The sequence below is a fragment of the Octopus bimaculoides genome, chromosome 2, assembly GCF_046866305.1.
Source record: "Octopus bimaculoides isolate indiv1 chromosome 2, ASM4686630v1, whole genome shotgun sequence".
Taxonomy (NCBI): Eukaryota; Metazoa; Mollusca; class Cephalopoda; order Octopoda; family Octopodidae; genus Octopus; species Octopus bimaculoides.
Genome location: NC_142929.1, coordinates 97,204,125 through 97,223,847, shown reverse-complemented (window position 1 = coordinate 97,223,847; position 19,723 = coordinate 97,204,125). Strand labels below are relative to the sequence as shown.

The 19,723-nt window shown below is 37.2% G+C and overlaps 1 protein-coding gene across 7 annotated transcripts in view; it reads left to right on the top strand.

Annotated features, from left to right (window-relative positions):
* The window catches only part of LOC106873215 (queuosine-tRNA galactosyltransferase), a 38,664-nt gene that overhangs the window by 11,373 nt on the left and 7,568 nt on the right, over positions 1-19,723 (top strand). For all 7 annotated transcript variants that reach the window (XM_052978482.2, XM_014920465.3, XM_014920464.3 and 4 more), the window contains exons 3-8: positions 1,163-1,262; positions 2,332-2,396; positions 8,613-8,678; positions 10,417-10,512; positions 11,379-11,474; positions 13,553-13,677. In XM_052978482.2, coding sequence (XP_052834442.2) covers positions 1,163-1,262; positions 2,332-2,396; positions 8,613-8,678; positions 10,417-10,512; positions 11,379-11,474; positions 13,553-13,677 — 548 coding nt within the window. The remainder of the gene's footprint in view (positions 1-1,162; positions 1,263-2,331; positions 2,397-8,612; positions 8,679-10,416; positions 10,513-11,378; positions 11,475-13,552; positions 13,678-19,723) is intronic.

The window sequence follows — 19,723 nt, the reverse complement described above, 5'->3', positions numbered from 1 at the left end:
CGGCGAGCTGGCAGAATCGTTAGCACGCCGGGCGAAATGCTTAGCGGTATTTAGTCTGCTGCTACGTTCTGAGTTCAAATTCCGCCGAGGTCGACTTTGCCTTTCATCCTTTCGGGGTCGATTAAATAAGTACCAGTTACGCACTGGGGTCGATATAATCGACTTAATCTGTTTGTCTGTCCTTGTTTGTCCCCTCTGTGTTTAGCCCCTTGTGGGCAGTAAAGAAATAGGTATTTCATCTGCCGCTATGTTTTGAGTTTAAATTCCACCGAGGTCAACTTTGCCTTTCATCCTTTCGGGGTTGATGAAATAAGTACCAGTTACACACTGGATTCGATATAATCGACTAGCCCCTTTCCCCACAAATTTTCAAGGCCTTGTGCCTAGAGTAGAAATAATAATAATAATAATAATAATAATAATTATATCAAAGCTGTGGTTTGGCAGAATTGTTTGAGTATTGAACAAATGCATTGCAGTATTTATTCCAGACCTTTACATTCTAAGTTCAAATACTACTGAGGTCATCTTTACCTTTCATCCTTCTGGGACTGATTAGATAATGTACATACCTGTCAAGTATTGAGATCAATGTAATTAACTAACCCCTCCCCTCAAAAATTGCCTTGTGTCTAAATTAGAAATTATAACATGGTACAGTTGTAGAATTGTTAGAGTGTTGCGTAAAATGTCTTTACAATATGAGTTCAAGTCCTGCTGCGGTCAACTTTGCATTTCGTCCATCTGGAGGTGGAGGGGGTGGGGTCCAATAAAACGAAATACCAGTCATTTATTGTTGTTGAATACCACTCCCATCACCAAATTTCTGGCTTTGCACCTGTGTAAGGAATCATTATGTAAGGTAGTGGATTGGCAGAATCATTAGAGCATCAAGTAAAAAATGCAGTGCAGTATTTGTTCTGGCTCTTTACTATGAGAGTTCAAATCTCGCTGAAGTCAACTTTGTTTTTCATCATTTCAAGGCCGATAGAGTACCAGTCAAGTATGAGGGTTAATATAATCAACTGTTCCTCTCCTTTAAAATTAAAATTGTTGCTTCTAATTTAGGCCTTACACCTTAATTAGAAGCAACAACTACAATAATGCTAATAATAATAAAATGAGAATTATAATAATTGATATTATTTATTTGAAATTTTAGGATGATTCATTTGACCTTTTAGAGGTTTGGAGATCAAAATTAAAAGAAAAAAATATCCAAGTTATTTTAATGAAAAATAAATATGGTTCGCCCAAGGGAGGTAAGTCACTAACGTTACATTTTCACCTTTTTTTTATAGATATCTTTTTTACACAGATCTGAAACCTGCAATTTTTAGGCCTCAAAAAATAAGAAGCTTTAAAATTCATAACTTCTTTGTGCACATTATCTGTCTGTGTGAAGTGAATTAGTTCAATATATGAACAAAACTTGCCCATGGATTACAATCAATAACTTAGCATCATTGTATCTGCTAGAAGTCAGTTTTTTAAAAATATTAATTTCGTTCTTTTGTAGAGTATGAACTGATTTTGTAGGAGCATTGTATTTCTGTAGTATATTACTTGTACTGCATTTCATTGATTTCTAAGAAGATGAAAGATATTGTTTAACTGAGTGGTATACTTATATGGTGCACTTCTTACCCAAAACTATGCCCCAGAAAATCACTCTGCATCTTATAAACACAAAATCAGAATCTAGATAAATGGTAGTTCAAGAAAGGGCATGCTAAAATTGAGATAGTGCATTTTATAAGCTTTCAAAATATTTAAGTTCACATACCTCAAACACTTGGTATATTTTCAATGAATGGAAGCAAATGAGATGTATTATTCTGTCTAGAGATACTACAAATTGTTTTCGGGGTGCTGGTGACATGTAAAAAGCACTGGTAATGGTGCCATGTAAAAAGCACCCAGTACACTCTGTAAAGTGGTTAGCATTAGGAAGGTCATCCAGCCATAGAAATCAAGCCAAAACAGACTATAGAACCTGGTGTGGTCCTTGGCCTTGCCAGTTCTTGTCAGGCCATCCAACCCATGCCAGCATAGAAAATAGATGTTAAATGATGAGAGTGAGAGAGTGTGAACTTAAAATCTATGATCTGGTAATTAGGTAGTTTGTCAACTGAGTCATTTTGCCTCTACTCAAATGTTATTTTTATTCTTTTAAAAAGATAAATAAATAAAAATTCATTATGTATAGATTAACTTAATATACCTTTGTTGTACAGTTTAATTGAAATGACTCATGGATTGTGTACAAGTGAGTAGTTATGCTCATATTATTATTGAACTAAACAAATTTTTGCTTATTTTTACTTGCAGTTGGTTTTGCTCGAAACAGAGCTGTGGAAAATAGTTGTGGCCATTTCCTTTGCTTTTTGGATGCTGTAAGTGTGATTAACTTTTTTTTTCATGTATGAAATTGAAATTTTACCTTCATAAATTTAGATTTGTCTATAAATTGAGTGAATGTAATTTATATGATACCTAATACAGACGAATATAAACAAACAAAGCTGCAATTTATTCAAACTCTAGTCAGCAACAAGAAGAGTTGTGATAGAATTGGTCAGGATGAGAGAGGATCTTCTGAGGTAGCTTTTTACTCTGTTGTTTGACTTGTGCAATCATTAACATTAAATGTCTGCTTTCAATACTGGCATAGGTTTGACAGGATTCCATCATCTGAGTAATTTCTTATTAGGAGCTGTTGCTTTCATCAACTGGTACTTGTACATGTCATTTGGTTTGGTTTTCTCAGTAGATGGCCTTCTATCACAACTTTTTTACAACTTTACAGAGTGTATTAGGTGCATTCTTGTGGCACCAACTCTAGAGAGGCTAAATTTTAAACAAGACAAGACTAAAGGGACCTCACATCCCTACACTTTCTCTAGTCATTTGCCAACCATTTTATAGTGTACATTGGGTGCATTTTGTAGAGCACCAATACTAGAAAAGTTATCTCCCTCACCATGCAGAGTGATTGTGCGAGTTCTTTCTTTTGTTGTACCACCACGTGTGTGTATGCCTTGGAAGCAGTAAAATTTAGAGGGTACTCAGTAAGATATGATATGTAGACCAAAGAGGAGATTAGCAGAAAGAAATAGAAAGAGAGTGAGTGTGATAATAGCAGAAAAGCTAGAAATAGGTGGATGAAAGAGGCAAAAGAGTAAGTATTGAGAGAACTCAGTTATCTAGAATGTGCAAAGTCTCTTAGGTGACTGAGGGGAACATGAGAGAAAGTGATGACAGCAGAGGGACCAGGATGGGTGAATGGAAGAAGCAACTGTATGTTAGAAAAGGCAGGGTTATTGGGATGTAGTTGAGAGTGGATGATTGACAAAAGTAAGAGTAGGTGATGACTGGCAGTAGAAATGGTCCACTGAAGAGAGAGTGATAGTTAGCAGTACAGAAATGGCAAAGTTTAAAGTATACATGTTATACAGTCTCTTAGCTACAGCCTAAAAAATATGAGAGAGTGAAATGAACACAAACCAAAGGCTGTGATAAAGAATAAGAATTACAGAATTTTATGGGACTTCCCCATAAAGATTGACCATACTATTGAAATAAGAAAACTAGACATGATTATAGAGGACAAAAGAAACAAAAAAAAAGTATAAGATCATAAACTGTATAATACCATATAATTGAATGGATACCAAAGAAATTGGGAAATATCATGACTTAGGAAGAGAGATTAAGAGATTGTGTAAGATCATCATCATCATCATCATCGTTTAACGTCCGCTTTCCATGCTAGCATGGGTTGGACGATTTGACTGAGGACTGGTGAAACCGGATGGCAACACCAGGCTCCAGTCTAATTTGGCAGAGTTTCTACAGCTGGATGCCCTTCCTAACGCCAACCACTCAGAGAGTGTAGTGGGTGCTTTTACGTGTTACCCGCACGAAAACGGCCACGCTCGAAATGGTGTCTTTTATGTGCCACCCGCACAAGCCAGTCCAGGGGCACTGGCAACGATCTCGCTCAAAATTCCTACGGGAGCCAGTCAGGCGGTACTGGCAATGGCCACGCTCAAAATGGTGCATCTCATGTGCCACCCGCACAAGAACTAGTCCAGGGGCACTGGCAACGATCTTACTTGGCTTGCCGGGTCTTCTCACGCACAGCACATTTCCAAAGGTCTCGGTCAGTAGTCATCGCCTCGGTGAGGCCCAATGTACGAAGGTCTTGCCTCACCACCTCAGCCCAGGTCTTCCTGGGCCTACCTCTTCCACGGGTTCCCTCAACTGTTAGGGTGTGGCACTTTTTCACGCAGCTATCCTCATCCATTCTCACCACATGTCCATACCAGCGCAATCGTCTCTCTTGCACGCCACAACTGATGCTTCTAATGTTCAGCTTTTCTCTCAAGATACTTACACTCTGACGGGTATTCACATTGACATTACACATCCAACGGAGCATACTGGCTTCATTCCTTGCGAGCTTACGTATGTCCTCAGCAGTTACAGCCCATGTTTCACTGCCATATAGCATGGCTGTTCGTACGCATGCGTCATACAGTCTGCCTTTTACTCTGAGTGAGAGTCCCTTTGTCGCCAGCAGGGGTAAGAGCTCTCTAAACTTTGCCCAGGCTAAAGATGATAATTATTCCTGTGGTAACTGGTGCACTTGGCACAACACTCATAATGCTTCCTAAGAGGCTGAAGGATATTGGAATTGAGACTCATATTATCAAGCTGCAGAAAAGTGCAATCTTTTATTCTGCAAGAATCCTAAGAAATATTCCTGAGATTTGAGGAGACTTATTATCACCAAACCTCAAGACAACATCCCTGCTAACTAATATAGCATGTAGTAGTAGTTGAAGTAGTAGTGGTAGTAGTAATGATAATAATAATGATGATAATAATTCTTTCTACTATTGGCACAAGGCCTGAACATTTTTGGGGAGGGTGATAATCACTTACATCAACTCCAGTGCTTGACTGGTACTTATTTTATCAACCCTGAAAAAATGAAAAGTCAAGATGATGATGGCAGAATTTGTACTCAGAAAACAAAGCCAGAAGAAATGCTGCTAGGCATCTTGTCTTGTCTGATGTGCTAATGATTCTGCCAGTTTGCTACTTTGCAAGAAGAAGAAGAAGAAGAAGAACAGCAGCAACAGCAACAAAGCAACAATAACAACATTGGTTTCTGATTTAAGTACCAGATCACTAGTTTTGAGGGGAAAGGCGTTAGCTGATACCATCAACTCCAATTACTTGATTGGTATTTAATTTTATCAAATTCCAAAAGGGTCAAAAGCAAAAGTAACCTAAGTGAGATTTGAATTCAGGACATAAAGAGTGTAAACAATTGCCACAAGATATTTTATCCAACACTGAGGATTCTGCCAGCTTGATGAAATATTTTCTGGCTTTGAAGAAGGAAATCCAACCTTTATATGAAGTATCAACTGTTATAAATGCATGACCACCAGAGAATATCTTTGCTATAACTGCTGTATGAACTTTTAATGTCTTTATGGTTAATATTAGCAAGTGGAGGCGCAATGACCCAATGGTTAGGGCAGCAGACTCGCGGTCATAGGATCGCAGTTTCGATTCCCAGACCGGGCATTGTGAGTGTTTATTGAGCGAAAACACCTAAAGCTCCACGTGGCTCCAGCAGGGGATGGTGGCGAACCCTGCTGTACTCTTTCACCACAACTTTCTCTCACTCTTACTTCCTGTTTCTGTTGTGCCTATAATTCAAAGGGTCAGCCTTGTCACAGTGTGTCATGCTGAACATCCCCGAGAACTACGTTAAGGGTACACGTGTCTGTGGAGCGCTCAGCCACTTGCACGTTAATTTCACAAGCAGGCTGTTCCGTTGATCAGATCAACTGGAACCCTCGATGTAGTAAGCGATATTGGAATTGAGACTCATATTATCAAGCTGCAGAAAAGTGCAATCTTTTATTCTGCAAGAATCCTAAGAAATATTCCTGAGATTTGAGGAGACTTATTATCACCAAACCTCAAGACAACATCCCTGCTAACTAATATAGCATGTAGTAGTAGTTGAAGTAGTAGTGGTAGTAGTAATGATAATAATAATGATGATAATAATTCTTTCTACTATTGGCACAAGGCCTGAACATTTTTGGGGAGGGTGATAATCACTTACATCAACTCCAGTGCTTGACTGGTACTTATTTTATCAACCCTGAAAAAATGAAAAGTCAAGATGATGATGGCAGAATTTGTACTCAGAAAACAAAGCCAGAAGAAATGCTGCTAGGCATCTTGTCTTGTCTGATGTGCTAATGATTCTGCCAGTTTGCTACTTTGCAAGAAGAAGAAGAAGAAGAAGAACAGCAGCAACAGCAACAAAGCAACAATAACAACATTGGTTTCTGATTTAAGTACCAGATCACTAGTTTTGAGGGGAAAGGCGTTAGCTGATACCATCAACTCCAATTACTTGATTGGTATTTAATTTTATCAAATTCCAAAAGGGTCAAAAGCAAAAGTAACCTAAGTGAGATTTGAATTCAGGACATAAAGAGTGTAAACAATTGCCACAAGATATTTTATCCAACACTGAGGATTCTGCCAGCTTGATGAAATATTTTCTGGCTTTGAAGAAGGAAATCCAACCTTTATATGAAGTATCAACTGTTATAAATGCATGACCACCAGAGAATATCTTTGCTATAACTGCTGTATGAACTTTTAATGTCTTTATGGTTAATATTAGCAAGTGGAGGCGCAATGACCCAATGGTTAGGGCAGCAGACTCGCGGTCATAGGATCGCAGTTTCGATTCCCAGACCGGGCATTGTGAGTGTTTATTGAGCGAAAACACCTAAAGCTCCACGTGGCTCCAGCAGGGGATGGTGGCGAACCCTGCTGTACTCTTTCACCACAACTTTCTCTCACTCTTACTTCCTGCTTCTGTTGTGCCTGTAATTCAAAGGGCCAGCCTTGTCACACTTTGTGTCACACTGAATATCCCCCAGAACTACATTAAGGGTACACATGTCTGTGGAGTGCTCAGCCACTTGCACGTTAATTTCATGAGCAGGCTGTTCTGTTGATCGGATCAACTGGAACCTTCGTTGTCGTAAGCGACGGAGTGCCAACAATAACAATAATATTAGCAGCAGAAAATAATTGTTAATGTCATCATAAAAAATTGTCCGACTATTTCCTGATTGCTGAGTTCTATCATCTACATCTGTACCAGACCATTATCTAGTAACAGGAAAGAGAGAGAGAGAAGTTAATGATTGATGATAATAAGTTGCTGTGGTTATAATTTAACCCCAAGCCAGCTTTGATGAAGTAGATCAAGACCAGAGGTGTTCCATCTATGACCTTTTCCCTCAGACACCTATTGAGTACTATGTTGTCCTATATCTTCTTTCTCAGTAGAGTATTGTTTGAGGGAGATTTAACTGCTAAACGAATGTAAAAATGGCTCTGTCATTGATGATTGTAATTTGCATCGACACTTGACAACATATACAATAATCAAATCCTAAGCACAACAGAATATGTGAATCATTCTCAGCAGTCAGAACAAAGCGTGAGCACAATATTTTTGTGAAAGCGATAAGGTGATGAAGGTGATTATGCTGACCCCATATTGTGGGGAGCTGAAGGCACAATTTAGTTCTGGTTTCTTATTAGAATATTTTTTACTTGCTTTGATGATGCTTTTTGGGAAAAGTATGACTACCACAACTTCGTTTTTCTACTCATAAAAGCCTTGCATTTATATAAATTTATGTCTTTGCAAGAAAATATCAGATTTTAGGGAAGAATGAGTTTATTATTCTTGTTACCAATGACAGGTTTTTATAAATGTGGAATTCCCCAGAGGGAGGGAGAGAGAGAGAGAGAGAGAGAGAGAGAGCTCTTTTATAGAAGCCTGGAGACATTTCTAAAACATATTTAGTTCCATATTACATTATAGTGTTCTTGACTGAGTCCTTTGAGCTAAATATAATATAGACAAAACATGGAATGAAAAACAAGAAACCTTTTTTTGCTGGTTTTAGTTGTGAAAAATAAACACATAACAAAAAAGAATTCCTTATTCATTTTTGTTAGTGTTGCATTCTTTTATTCTTTCCTTCCATTATGCCTTGTTTTTATCTCTGATAAGATTATTTTGTTGCATTCTGCATTCTTTTATTTCTAATAATAAACATTCTTTCATTCCATAATGTTCAATTTGTATTTTATTTTCTAGTTTGTGTAGTATTCTTTTATTCTGTTTTCATTTCACATATTATTTTGTGCAATGTTCTTTTTTCAATCTCATTGTTATCTTTTTGTTTCATGTTATTCTATTGTATGTGATAGTCTTTAACTCTTTTATTCTACATTATCAATATTCTTTTGTTTTTACTATTTTATTTCTGTTTCACATTCTTTTTCATATTAAAAAATTTTTTTTTAAATGTATTTTGTTATTCATACTTTCCATGTTGCTTCAGATGAAAAATAGTTTTTATTCCATTACACAAAAAAAAAAAGGAAAAAAAAAGATCTATATCTTTTTCTTGAAAATGATAATTCTTTCATTTCATTCTAGATTTCAGTAATGAATTAATAATAATGATATGCTGTTTCAGGATGATGTCATGAATGTAGAACGAGTACAAATTCAATACAATGCTGCCTTTGAACATCCAGAGTGTGTATGTAGAAGTCTTTCACTCAGTTAAACTATACTTTTTCATCCCCTCTGAAAAACACATTTCTATGACACTTATCATCATCACAATCATCATCATAATCATTATCGTTGTCATCGTCATCATCAGTATCATCATCATCAGTATCATCATCATCAGTATCATCATCATCATTTAATGTCTCTATTCTATGCTAGCATGAATAGAACAGTTTGACATGCCAAACTGTCCAAAAACTGCATTGTGTTCCAATTTCTGCTTTGATATGGTTTCTGCAGCTGGATGTACTTCCTAATGCCAACCACTTTACAGAGTGTACGGGGGTGGGGGTGCTTTATTTGTGATACCAGCCCTAGTGAGGTTGTCATGAAGCTTGTAAAACAAATCAAGATTCCCTTCAACTCAATGGGGCTACCGTAGAGAGGGAGATGGCATTATAGTAGGAGATGAAAGGTTAAAGTATGAGAGAAGGGGCTAGAGCAGAAGAGGTTTCTTGCTTTTGAAGAGCTATATGGCTAATAACATTATAAAAGAGATGATGGGAGTGACCATGGAATTGGAAAGAGATAAAATAGTGGTGATGAGATGTCAGGGTGGATTCTTGAGTGGGGACAGGAAGTGGATGTGCATAGAGGTTGCAAGAGTATGGACAAGTGAGGAAATGGATTAGGGTGTGAATATAATAAAAAAAAACAGGTGTTAAGGGATGGTAAGTAGCGAAGGTCAGGGAGAGTAGGTTGGAGACAGTGGTAGAAATTGGGTAGGGTTGAGGGGTGGATAAGGGGTGGGAGGGTGGTTGACCAATGTGGTATATAAGTTGGGGGTGGCTGGGGAGAGAATAGGAAATGACTGGCAGTGCAGAAAAAGGGGGGGTTCAGAAGATAGGGAATGATGAGGAAGGGACAGTATTAAGAATGAAGGATGGCTAACAAATGAAATGGTTTTAGGTAATAAGAAGGATAAAAATAGTAGCAGGGAAAAGCTGGTGAATTGTACAGTTCTGTTTAATCAGATTTGACTCAGAATTTAACAACAACAGATTTTAAAATGAAAAGTATATATTTAAGTCTAAAATTTTAGTAAAAACTTGAATTAAATTTAAAAAGGAAAATGAGTTGGCAATGACCAAAAAACACTATCTTAAATCTCTTCAATTGAAGCTGATCTGGGCTATTTAACCATTAGAATATCAACAGTATAGGCGTAGGAGTGGCTGTGTGGTAAGTAGCTTGCTTACCAACCACATGGTTCCGGGTTCAGTCCCACTACGTGGCATCTTGGGCAAGTGTCTTCTGCTATAGCCTCGGGCTGATCAAAGCCTTGGGAGTGGATTTGGTAGACGGAAACTGAAAGAAGCCTGTCGTATATATGTATATATATATGTGTGTTTGTGTTTGTCCCCCCAACATCGCTTGACAACCGATGCTGGTGTGTTTACGTCCCCGTAACTTAGCAGTTTGACAAAATAGACCGATAGAATAAGTACTAGGCTTACAAAGAATAAGTCCTGGGGTCGATTTGCTCGACTAAAGGCGGTGCTCCAGCATGGCCACAGTCAAAAGACTGAAACAAGTAAAAGAGTAAAAGAGTATTTTCTCTGAAAGAGTAAAGCTGCAACTTAGAGGACTTCAAACCAAAATCTGTAAGGACCTACTTCTCAGTTTGTGCCATTATGTCAAAAAACCAGTTTTGCTTGATATTTTATCATTATTTATGCCTTATAATTTTTCTTACCCTCTAGCTTATTGGAAGCCGTTTCCACCGAGAACCATCAGATTCAATGAAACGTTTTACATTGTGGGCAAACACATTAAATGAGGAACAACTTCAAACCCAGGTGAAGGATTATAATGTATTTATCTGCTTCTCATGTGGTAACTGTTCATCAGATGATTAATTCCTTCTAATCAGAAGTACATATATGTTAACTTGTTAAATACTCTCTATGATTCCACAATACATCAATGCCAACTACGTGCCTTCATTTGAGTTCAAATTTAACCACTGGTATTACTTTGTAACTTAATAAAAGTCATACTTTTCAATCTGCCCTTTGTTTAGCAAGATGAAAAAAATAATTGCTTTTGTTTGTTTTTTGTTTTACCACTTAATTCAAACAAACGAAAAAAATAAGTGGGAAAAATATTTACTCTGAAAACCTAGTACTTTTTTCCTTACCAATCACTATAATCAATACCAGAGCCAGCACCTTTGAACAAGAAGTAAACTCCTGGGGAGCCAAGATAGTAAACTGGTTTTAGTCCTCTGATGAAACCATATCACTTCCCTTACACTCCTTTGAGAAAAGCATGAACGTTACACTTTCCATTGATGCTTCCTCGAAAACATGGGGTTTTCATATTTGGTCAAAAAGAAATCCCCTGTACCATATTTTGATAAAATCAAAACTATTGTATTCTTTACGAGTTTCCTGTTTCTGCTGAAATAACAAACAAAACCATAAGAGCTTAAGAAAAGAATCTGTTACCTTATTTGTGGTTAACCAGTTGCTGAGTTCATGCTAATTTTTATTTGTTTATGGTAAATGCCTTCACTGAGTAAATATTTTTGGGAAAGGTATAAACTCTACGACTTTCCACTTACCTAACCTTGTATATAGAAAGATACTTGCTCCATTAAGAAATTATTATTATGTTATGTGTATATAGCATCTTTCTGTCATTAAGCTTATAATGTTTATAGATTTTTACTTCCCATGGTCCCACAATTGCCATGCCAACTTGGTTTTGCTCTCGAGAATTATTTGACAAAGTCGGTGGCTTTTCAGAAGATGGTCAAGTAAGGATTATTCTTTCTTTCTTTCTTCAACTATTTTTGCATGACTGTAGAAAAGATGGTTGACTGATGGGTGGATAGGTTTTTAACCTAACTATCAAATGGTCAATGTTTCTTATTCTGTTACCCGTGTTGCTTTGTGTTTCTGGTAAGATATTTGAATCTGAATTGCTCAGTCCATTTAGCTATAGATGAATATTGTAAAGAGACATCGCTCACTGAGGTTAGTGTGAAAGGCTCCCTATAACTGATGTGTTTCATTGTCTTGAAGTGCTGGTTCAAGTCATACAATGAGAAAATCTAGTAAATTAATGTTCTTTCCAGAGGGAGTGGGATATTCTTTGAGAAGTGAGATAAGCTTCAATGCAGTGTAATGTAGTATGATAAAAACCAGAAGATTTAAGAAAAAAGCAGACGAAATACTGGTGGTCATGATCACTCCATGAAGTAGTGGTGATTTATTCTGTATAGTGTAAAGGTATAGATAGGGAAATACAGACTATAACAAGAGTAAAATTATGAGGCAAACAAGAGACAAACAAACAAATTAAACAAGAAGTCAGACAAGCAAATGCATGTGCCTGAAAAGGCATAGAAATTTAAAGTAAAAAAAAAAACATAAAAGAAGTGTACAAAGAAGTTAATTACATACTGGTAATATGGATTTCTCTAAACTGGCTATTTAAATATAATTGCTTAAATAACTGTTCCTTCTGTACTACTTGTCCTTATTTTTGCTAATCTGTGCTGTCACCATTGGTCATTAGGGAACTCCATCATAGGGATTCATGATCAGCCTTTAGTGCATACCACTTCTGGTGATGATGTGGTGTTAACATTGTTGGTCGTGATTGTGCTCTTGTGCAATGTGTTGACTCAAGTTATGATACAACAACTTTAGAAAGCTACATGTAGAGCGATAATAGAGTCCTCATACCATGATATGCGTAAATGCTGCATGCATATTACTCTGAAGCTAATTGTGGGATGTTACTCAGGCTCAGTCATCATCATCATCATCATCGTTTAACGTCTGCTTTCCATGCTAGCATGGGTTGGACGATTTGATTCAGGACTGGTGAACCAGAAGGCTGCACCAGGCTCCAATCTGATCTGGCAGAGTTTCTACAGCTGGATGCCCTTCCTAACACCAACCACTCCGAGAGTGTAGTGTGTGCTTTTATGTGCCACCGGCACGAGGGCCAGTCACACAGTGCGGACCACCATTAACACAGCAAATGTATCAAGACCTGTAGCTCTTAATTACTATACCATCAAGATTGTGCTAGCTGCGTGGCTTGGAATGACTGAAAACTTATGTTAGAAATTTGAGTTCTGAATTCATATTCAGCCTTGAATTATGTACATGACTAGGAATAGGCTACTGGAGATGGCTGAAAATGAAGGAATTGATGCAAAACAGTTGTTTTTGATATTAATACCATGTACAATGTTGATCGAGCAGATCTGTGATCAAAAGATTCCCATCAGTGATTATCTTTTACTGATTTATATCTTGGACTACATTATGTAATGTGTATTTCTTTTTGAAATGTGATTTTGAAAGTGCATGGCTCAGTGGTTAGAGTGTTGGGCCCACAATCGTGAGGTAGTGAGTTCAATTCCTGGACTGGGCTGTATGTGTTGTGTTCTTGAGCAAGACACTTTATTTTACATTGCTCCAGTTCACTCAGCTCCAGAAGTGAGTTGCGACATCACTGGTATCAAGCTGTATAAACTTTTGCCTTTCCCTTGGATAACATCAGTGGCATGGAGAGGGGAGGCTGGTATGCATGGGCGACTGCTGGTCTTCCATAAAGACACTTGCCTAGAGAGTGCCTTGGAGGGGAACTTTCTAGGTGCAGTGGTCAATCATGATTGGAGGGAGTCTTTACCCTTTACTCTTTTACTCTAGTATGTGATTTGAGAAAAAGCTTTGCTAATATTTCTGACTGTTCACACAACCGTATAGAAGCTTCTTCATTGATTCAATACATAGAGGAAACAAAAAAGATTATTTCAGCTATAATGTTTTTATTGTAACATTTACCTATTTGTGTTTGTTATTTTCTCATTTTTAGGGAACACCTGAGGACCTGATATTTTTCTATAAACATCTGGACTTAAAGGGCAGAGTAATAAGAGTAAATAGTGATTTACTAATGTATAGATATCATTCCAGCTGTACAACGTTCTCAATTTCTGAGTAAGTGCATTGCTTTGTGCTGCATCTGTTGTGGTTTATTTGAGAATTTGTTGTGTATGTATGGCAATGACTGTATCTGCATAACACAACTACTTGTTTTATATCTGTCTGTCTGTCTGTCTCTGGCCAGGTAACCATGTACCTCCCCTACAGCAAGTCTCATGTTTCTGTCCCTCTGTCTCACTATAACTTTTCATCATCTGACACAAGATCCCCTCCTCCAATGCCCCTCCTCTCTCAGGTTACTTGGTGACCCTGCCAGTGCTGGTGTCACTTAAAAAGCACCCAGTCCACACTGTAAAGTGGTTGGCATTTGAAAGGGCATCCAGCTGTAAAAACCATGCCAAACTGACCTCACCTGTGCTTGTGCCAAGTAAAAAGCACTCAGTCCACTCTGCTGGGTGGTTGGTGTTAGGAAGGGCATCCAGCCGTAAAAACCATGCCAAAACAGACACAGAAGCATGGCGCAGGCTCCTGCCAAACCATCCAACCCATGCCAGCATGGAAAGAAGACATTAAACAATGATGATGAGATATACACACACACACAAATTTTTAGAAAACATTTTTGATAGTTACAGTTTTTGAAGGAAGATCTTCTTAAATAAAAAATTATTAATTATATAAGGAAAAAACTTAAAAAACCAGAATGATACAAACCTATGGAAAGAAATTTGTGTGTTGTGTTAAGCATTTTTTTTACTATTTCAGCTTTTCAAAAACAAAGAGAAAGAGAGAGTGGGAGGAATGGCTATGGGTACAGATATGGCTGTGTGGTTGAAAAGTTTGCTTTGTAGCCACATGATCTCACATTCAGCCCCAATACAAATGATCTCAAGACAAGGACATACACACACACACACACATACACACACACATACACACACGCATATACACACACGTATATACACACAATCCAAAAGTTCATGTTAATAATGGGATATCAGTCCATTACAAGATCACTATTTTTTGCTTGCTGAATGGACTGTACAACATGAAATAAAGGTTTGTGGTCCAAGAATTGAAACCGCAATCTTACAATCTTACAACCACTAAATCACATCCCTCCATGATTGTATGTAAATGTTGGGTGAGGAGCCTGTGTTTGCACTCTTAGAACAAGATTGACTCCATACTGCTAGTTACCAAGAGAATGCACCATGGTAGACTTTACAGAATGTGGGAGTGGGAGTTGGACAGGCAGTTGTAGTGGTGGGAACAAGGACATTTGTATTTGTGCTCTGAAGAGCAAACTAAAGTCAAGATGACAATTCTTAAGAGTTAATTGATTAATTGTAGTAATTGCTCATGGCGAAGGAAATAGAAAATTGGAATGTTTTCACTTAACTATTATTAAACAGCATGTCATTCCCTTGAAGCCAAAAAAGTGAATGGCAAAGTTAGTGGATGTGAGAGCAGATGAGAAACACCGAGAGAGAGAAGAGAGAGAGAGAGAGAGAGAGAGAGAGAGAGAGAGAGAGAGAGAGAGTGACTGGGAGAGGGAAAAAGATAGAGATAACGAGAAGAAAGGAGAACACATGTGATAGAGCTAGAATGAAGAAAACTATCTGAGACAAACATTTTATTGTTGAATGAGCTAGAAATCTTATCCAGAGGCAAAGAAACATGATTTGGGAACAAAAAAAAAAGACATTTATATTGGGTTCTGTGAAGAGCTAACTAAAAATAATTGCCAAAAGTGAAGGAAATAAAAAATAAGAACGTTTTTCACTTAGCTATTATTTAACAGCTTGTTCCCTGGAAATCAAAAAAGTAATTAATAAATATATCACAATAGAGAGATTGTATGAAAACCTTAGTGCGGTAGAGGGAATGAATTGGACACACACACACACATACATAAAAATATAAATATTATAAAAATAATATTAATGATATTAATATCCAGCAAGAATAAAGCATCATATAGGTAAAATTATAAATATATATAGTAGGTGTGCACGAAGTACGATCGTTGCTAGAAATAGCAGCCTGTAAGTTTATGGTGCTATGTAGAGCTTCACTGAATATTTACAGGCAGAGATGTGTGCAGGCGGTGAATATAGGAAAATTCTGTCTTACCTCTACGGAGACTATTAGAGGAATAAAGAATAACTCAATACTGCAGTTTCAAACTCTTCAGATCACGTGTGTGAGTGGAAATCTGATTGGTTATCCATCAGTTGAATCTTTCATGAACAGCTAAATTTTAAAATACCCACTACATCTCTGCCTGTTTACTCAGTCATAATCAGAACCAAGATCAGTGAAAAAAATATGCATGAAAATATAAATATTATTAAAATTCCCACTGCGTGGCATCTTGGGCAAGTGTCTTCTACTATAGCCTCGGGCTGACCAAAGCCTTGTGAGTGGATTTGGTAGACGGAAACTGAAAGAAGCCCGTCGTATATATGTATATATATATATATATGTATGTGTGTGTATATGTTTGTCCCCCCAACTTCGCTTGACAACCGATGCTGGTGTGTTTACGTCCCCGTAACTTAGCGGTTTGGCTAAAGAGACTGATAGAATGAGTACTAGGCATCCAAAGAATAAGTCCTGGGGTCGATTGCTCGACTAAAGGCGGTGCTCCAGCATGGCCACAGTCAAATGACTGAAACAAGTAAAAGAGTAATATTAATATCCAGCAAGAATAAAGCACCATATTGGTAGAATTATGAATATATAAAGCAGGTGTACACGAAGTATGATCTTTGCTAGAAATAGCAGCCATAAACTTACCGGCTGCTATTTCTAGCAATGATTGTACTTCATGTATGCCTGCTTTATATATGTATATATATATATATATATATATATATATATATATATATATATCTACGCACGCACACACCTGTACAGGGTGCGGTGAATAAACTGTTGTCTAAAGTACGCACAAATGAAAATAGCACTGACATCTCTTGACCCGGGGTAGCACTACCTCCCCCAGGCACTTGATGTAGGCTTCTGTGTTGAGTCTGAGGCTGTGTGGGAAGATGAATGGAGGCATAATGTCACCATCACTAGTGATCACCCTAAACATCATGATGTTGACTGGATGTTTCATTTTTATCACTCTTGGTTCATGTCCTCAGATTGCACTGTCTTCAAATTGACACTCAAACACTCTGAAATGTTCATATTGGAGCTTCCGGTGTGAATGCCAAGTGGTACAGCTTGTTTTCAAATTTCTAGCAGAGTGAATTGTGTCATGATGCTGTTTTTCTCACAGACAGTGCTCAACTGACCCTACTATACTGTATAGTTGACAAAATCAAAAACAGACAATGTGCATGTGTGAAATTAACAATATAAAATGGTGACAAGTTATCTCGCACCCTGTACGCGCGTGCACACGCACGCACACACACACAAAGAGAGAGGAAGGTAGAGACAGATTGGAGAAAAGAAGTTTAATTTTGGTAAAGATTTTGTAGAATGAGAAGTTTTATCTATAGGGAAAAGAAATGTAGTCTGAGAATGTATGTTTATTTTTTTTCTTTTCTTTTAGATCTTTTACAAAATACATCAAGAAATGTATTCAGATACAAGAGTCTACAAAAATCCTCAAAAAAGTTAATGTTGAGAACTTGTATTTAGAGCTTTTTGTTCAGAGCTCTTTCTCTCTATATAAAGTTAATTTGTAAACAAAGCATAATACTCCTTGTTTGAGCTTTAAACAGGATGAGTAAATCTCATTAGATGATGTTAGAATATTCGTTACTGAATAACCAATGTCATAAAGTTCCATACTATCTAAGAGCTGGTGGCTTTCATGAATATGTAGATGTGCATAATGCTGGTACAGCTATCAAATGTAAATTATCATCATTTAATTTGTTTTATATATATATAAGAAACTGAAATGTCAAAGGAATAAATAATTATCTTATGAACTTCATTAGCTTATGACTACTGGTATAAGATACAATGGACTTATTTTTGAGTATCTAAATATTACCATATAACTGCATCATCATGTTTGAAGCTCTGATGAAGCTATAAGGTGATATTCAGTCACTCAACTATGAGTCTATTGCATCTTATAGCAGAAACAGCTGCAAGCTAATGAGGTTCATAAGGTAATTATTTATTCCTTTATCATCTTAATTTCATATTACCTCTCTGTATTCAACTGATGTTTTGTTCTGAAGCTTACATATATATTGAATTCTAACACACGGTTATTAGTACCACAATGGCCTCAGTGAAATATATATATATATGTCTTTGTGCTTGTGTTTGTTGCCCATCACTGCTTGACAACTGGTGTTGGCTTGTTTACATCACTGTAACCTAGTGGTCCAGCAGAAGAGAGCAATAGAATAAGTACCAGACATTTTGAAAAAGTACTGAGGCCAGTTTGTTCAATTAAACCCTTCAAGGTGGTGCCCCAGTATGGCTGTAGCCCAATGACTGAAACAAATAAAAGATATATATATGTATATATCAGGAATTCAGTCAATAACGCAGGAATTCAAGACAGGCTGCCCCTGGGAGCTCTTCTATGCTGATGACTTTGCTCTAATTGCTGAGTCACTATCAGAACTAGAGAAGTTTCAGGTGTGGAAGCAAGGATTAGAATCGAAGGGCCTTAGAGTCAACCTAGCTAAAACCAAAGTCCTAATAAGTAGAAAGGTAGACAAACCACAAACCCCTTCAGGTAGATGGCCCTGCTCAATCTGTAGAAAAGGTGTAGGTAGAAACTTTATAAGATGTACCCAGAGTAAACTATGGACACATAAGAGGTGCAGCAATATCAAAGGAATCTAAGACAGAGCGATAGAGAGAGAGAGATAGGTATAAATCTGAAAGGAATACAGAAAAGATAAATGTTAGTCGGGGGAAATGTAAGGTGGTGGTCTTTTACATTCTGTAGTGTTAAATTGGTTGAGGGTTAACTTTATTCTTGATAAGGGTTTTGGTCTATTGTATGTAACTTTGTGTGTGGGAGGAATCAAGATCAGAATAGTAATTCAGCAAACCATCACATATAACATAATGCTTTTACTTTGTATGAGTAGGGAGAGAGAGAGAGAGAAAGGTACTAAGGAGACAGAGAGGGAAAGAACAGAAGAGTAATAGTTAGGGTTATGTAGGGAAAAATAAAGGAAGAAACAACATGCAGGGGCCAAAGATGTGTTAGGGACTGAAGATGATGAGATGGAGAGAGAGAGCTAGAGAAAACTTGAAAGAAAGAGGGGTAGCAAAAGAATTAGAGAGAGGAGAGAGAATAAGTACCAAACAGAAAGGGAAAAAGACCTGACAGTTCTATAGTAGGAGGTGCAAAAAAGAGTTTGAGAGAAAGAGAGATACTAGATGTGCTGTATCAAAAAAAAAAAGTGGTTGAAGGGAGATACTAGATAAAAAAATATAAAAAAGAAAGAGAGAATGAACAGAGATTTACATTTTTCCCTGATGGAAAAAAAAAAAAGACTAACACAAAATATCTAAATAAAACAAAAAAAAATAAAGAAAAATAAACATGACCTTGTTTGAAAAGCTTTAATTCGGGTTATATTTTATTACTGAAGCCTTAGAATGGAATGTTAATGGATGCTAGCATATCTGTTTTGCATTAATCTGCTGGAGAGTTCCATAATTGTCATCATCATTTCACATCTGTTTTCTGTTGATGACATGAGTTATACAGGTGTGTGTCATAGTACAGCTTCTCACCACTTGTTACTGTCACTTGCTATCTCCTTTGTTACCAGTAGTTAATAGTACCCTTGACTTCAACTGCTCCATTCATGCTTTTACTACTATGCTTTCTGTTTCCACTGCTGATTAGGTCACCTTGGTAACAGAAACTGTCAATTTTAGCAGAATTGGCAGAATTGGCAGAATTGCATTTCATAGGAGCTTTTATTACTGACTATTCCTGTGTGTCTGTTATTTCCCAGTTTACTTCCCTGAGATCCTACTGCACTTTTAGTGCACTTACAGTTTATTAGTATAGAATTCCTATCCCTTTTCTGCATATTGAACATAGCCACTTCCTAGATGCCAGAAGAGTTCTGTATTCTTACTTGCTAAC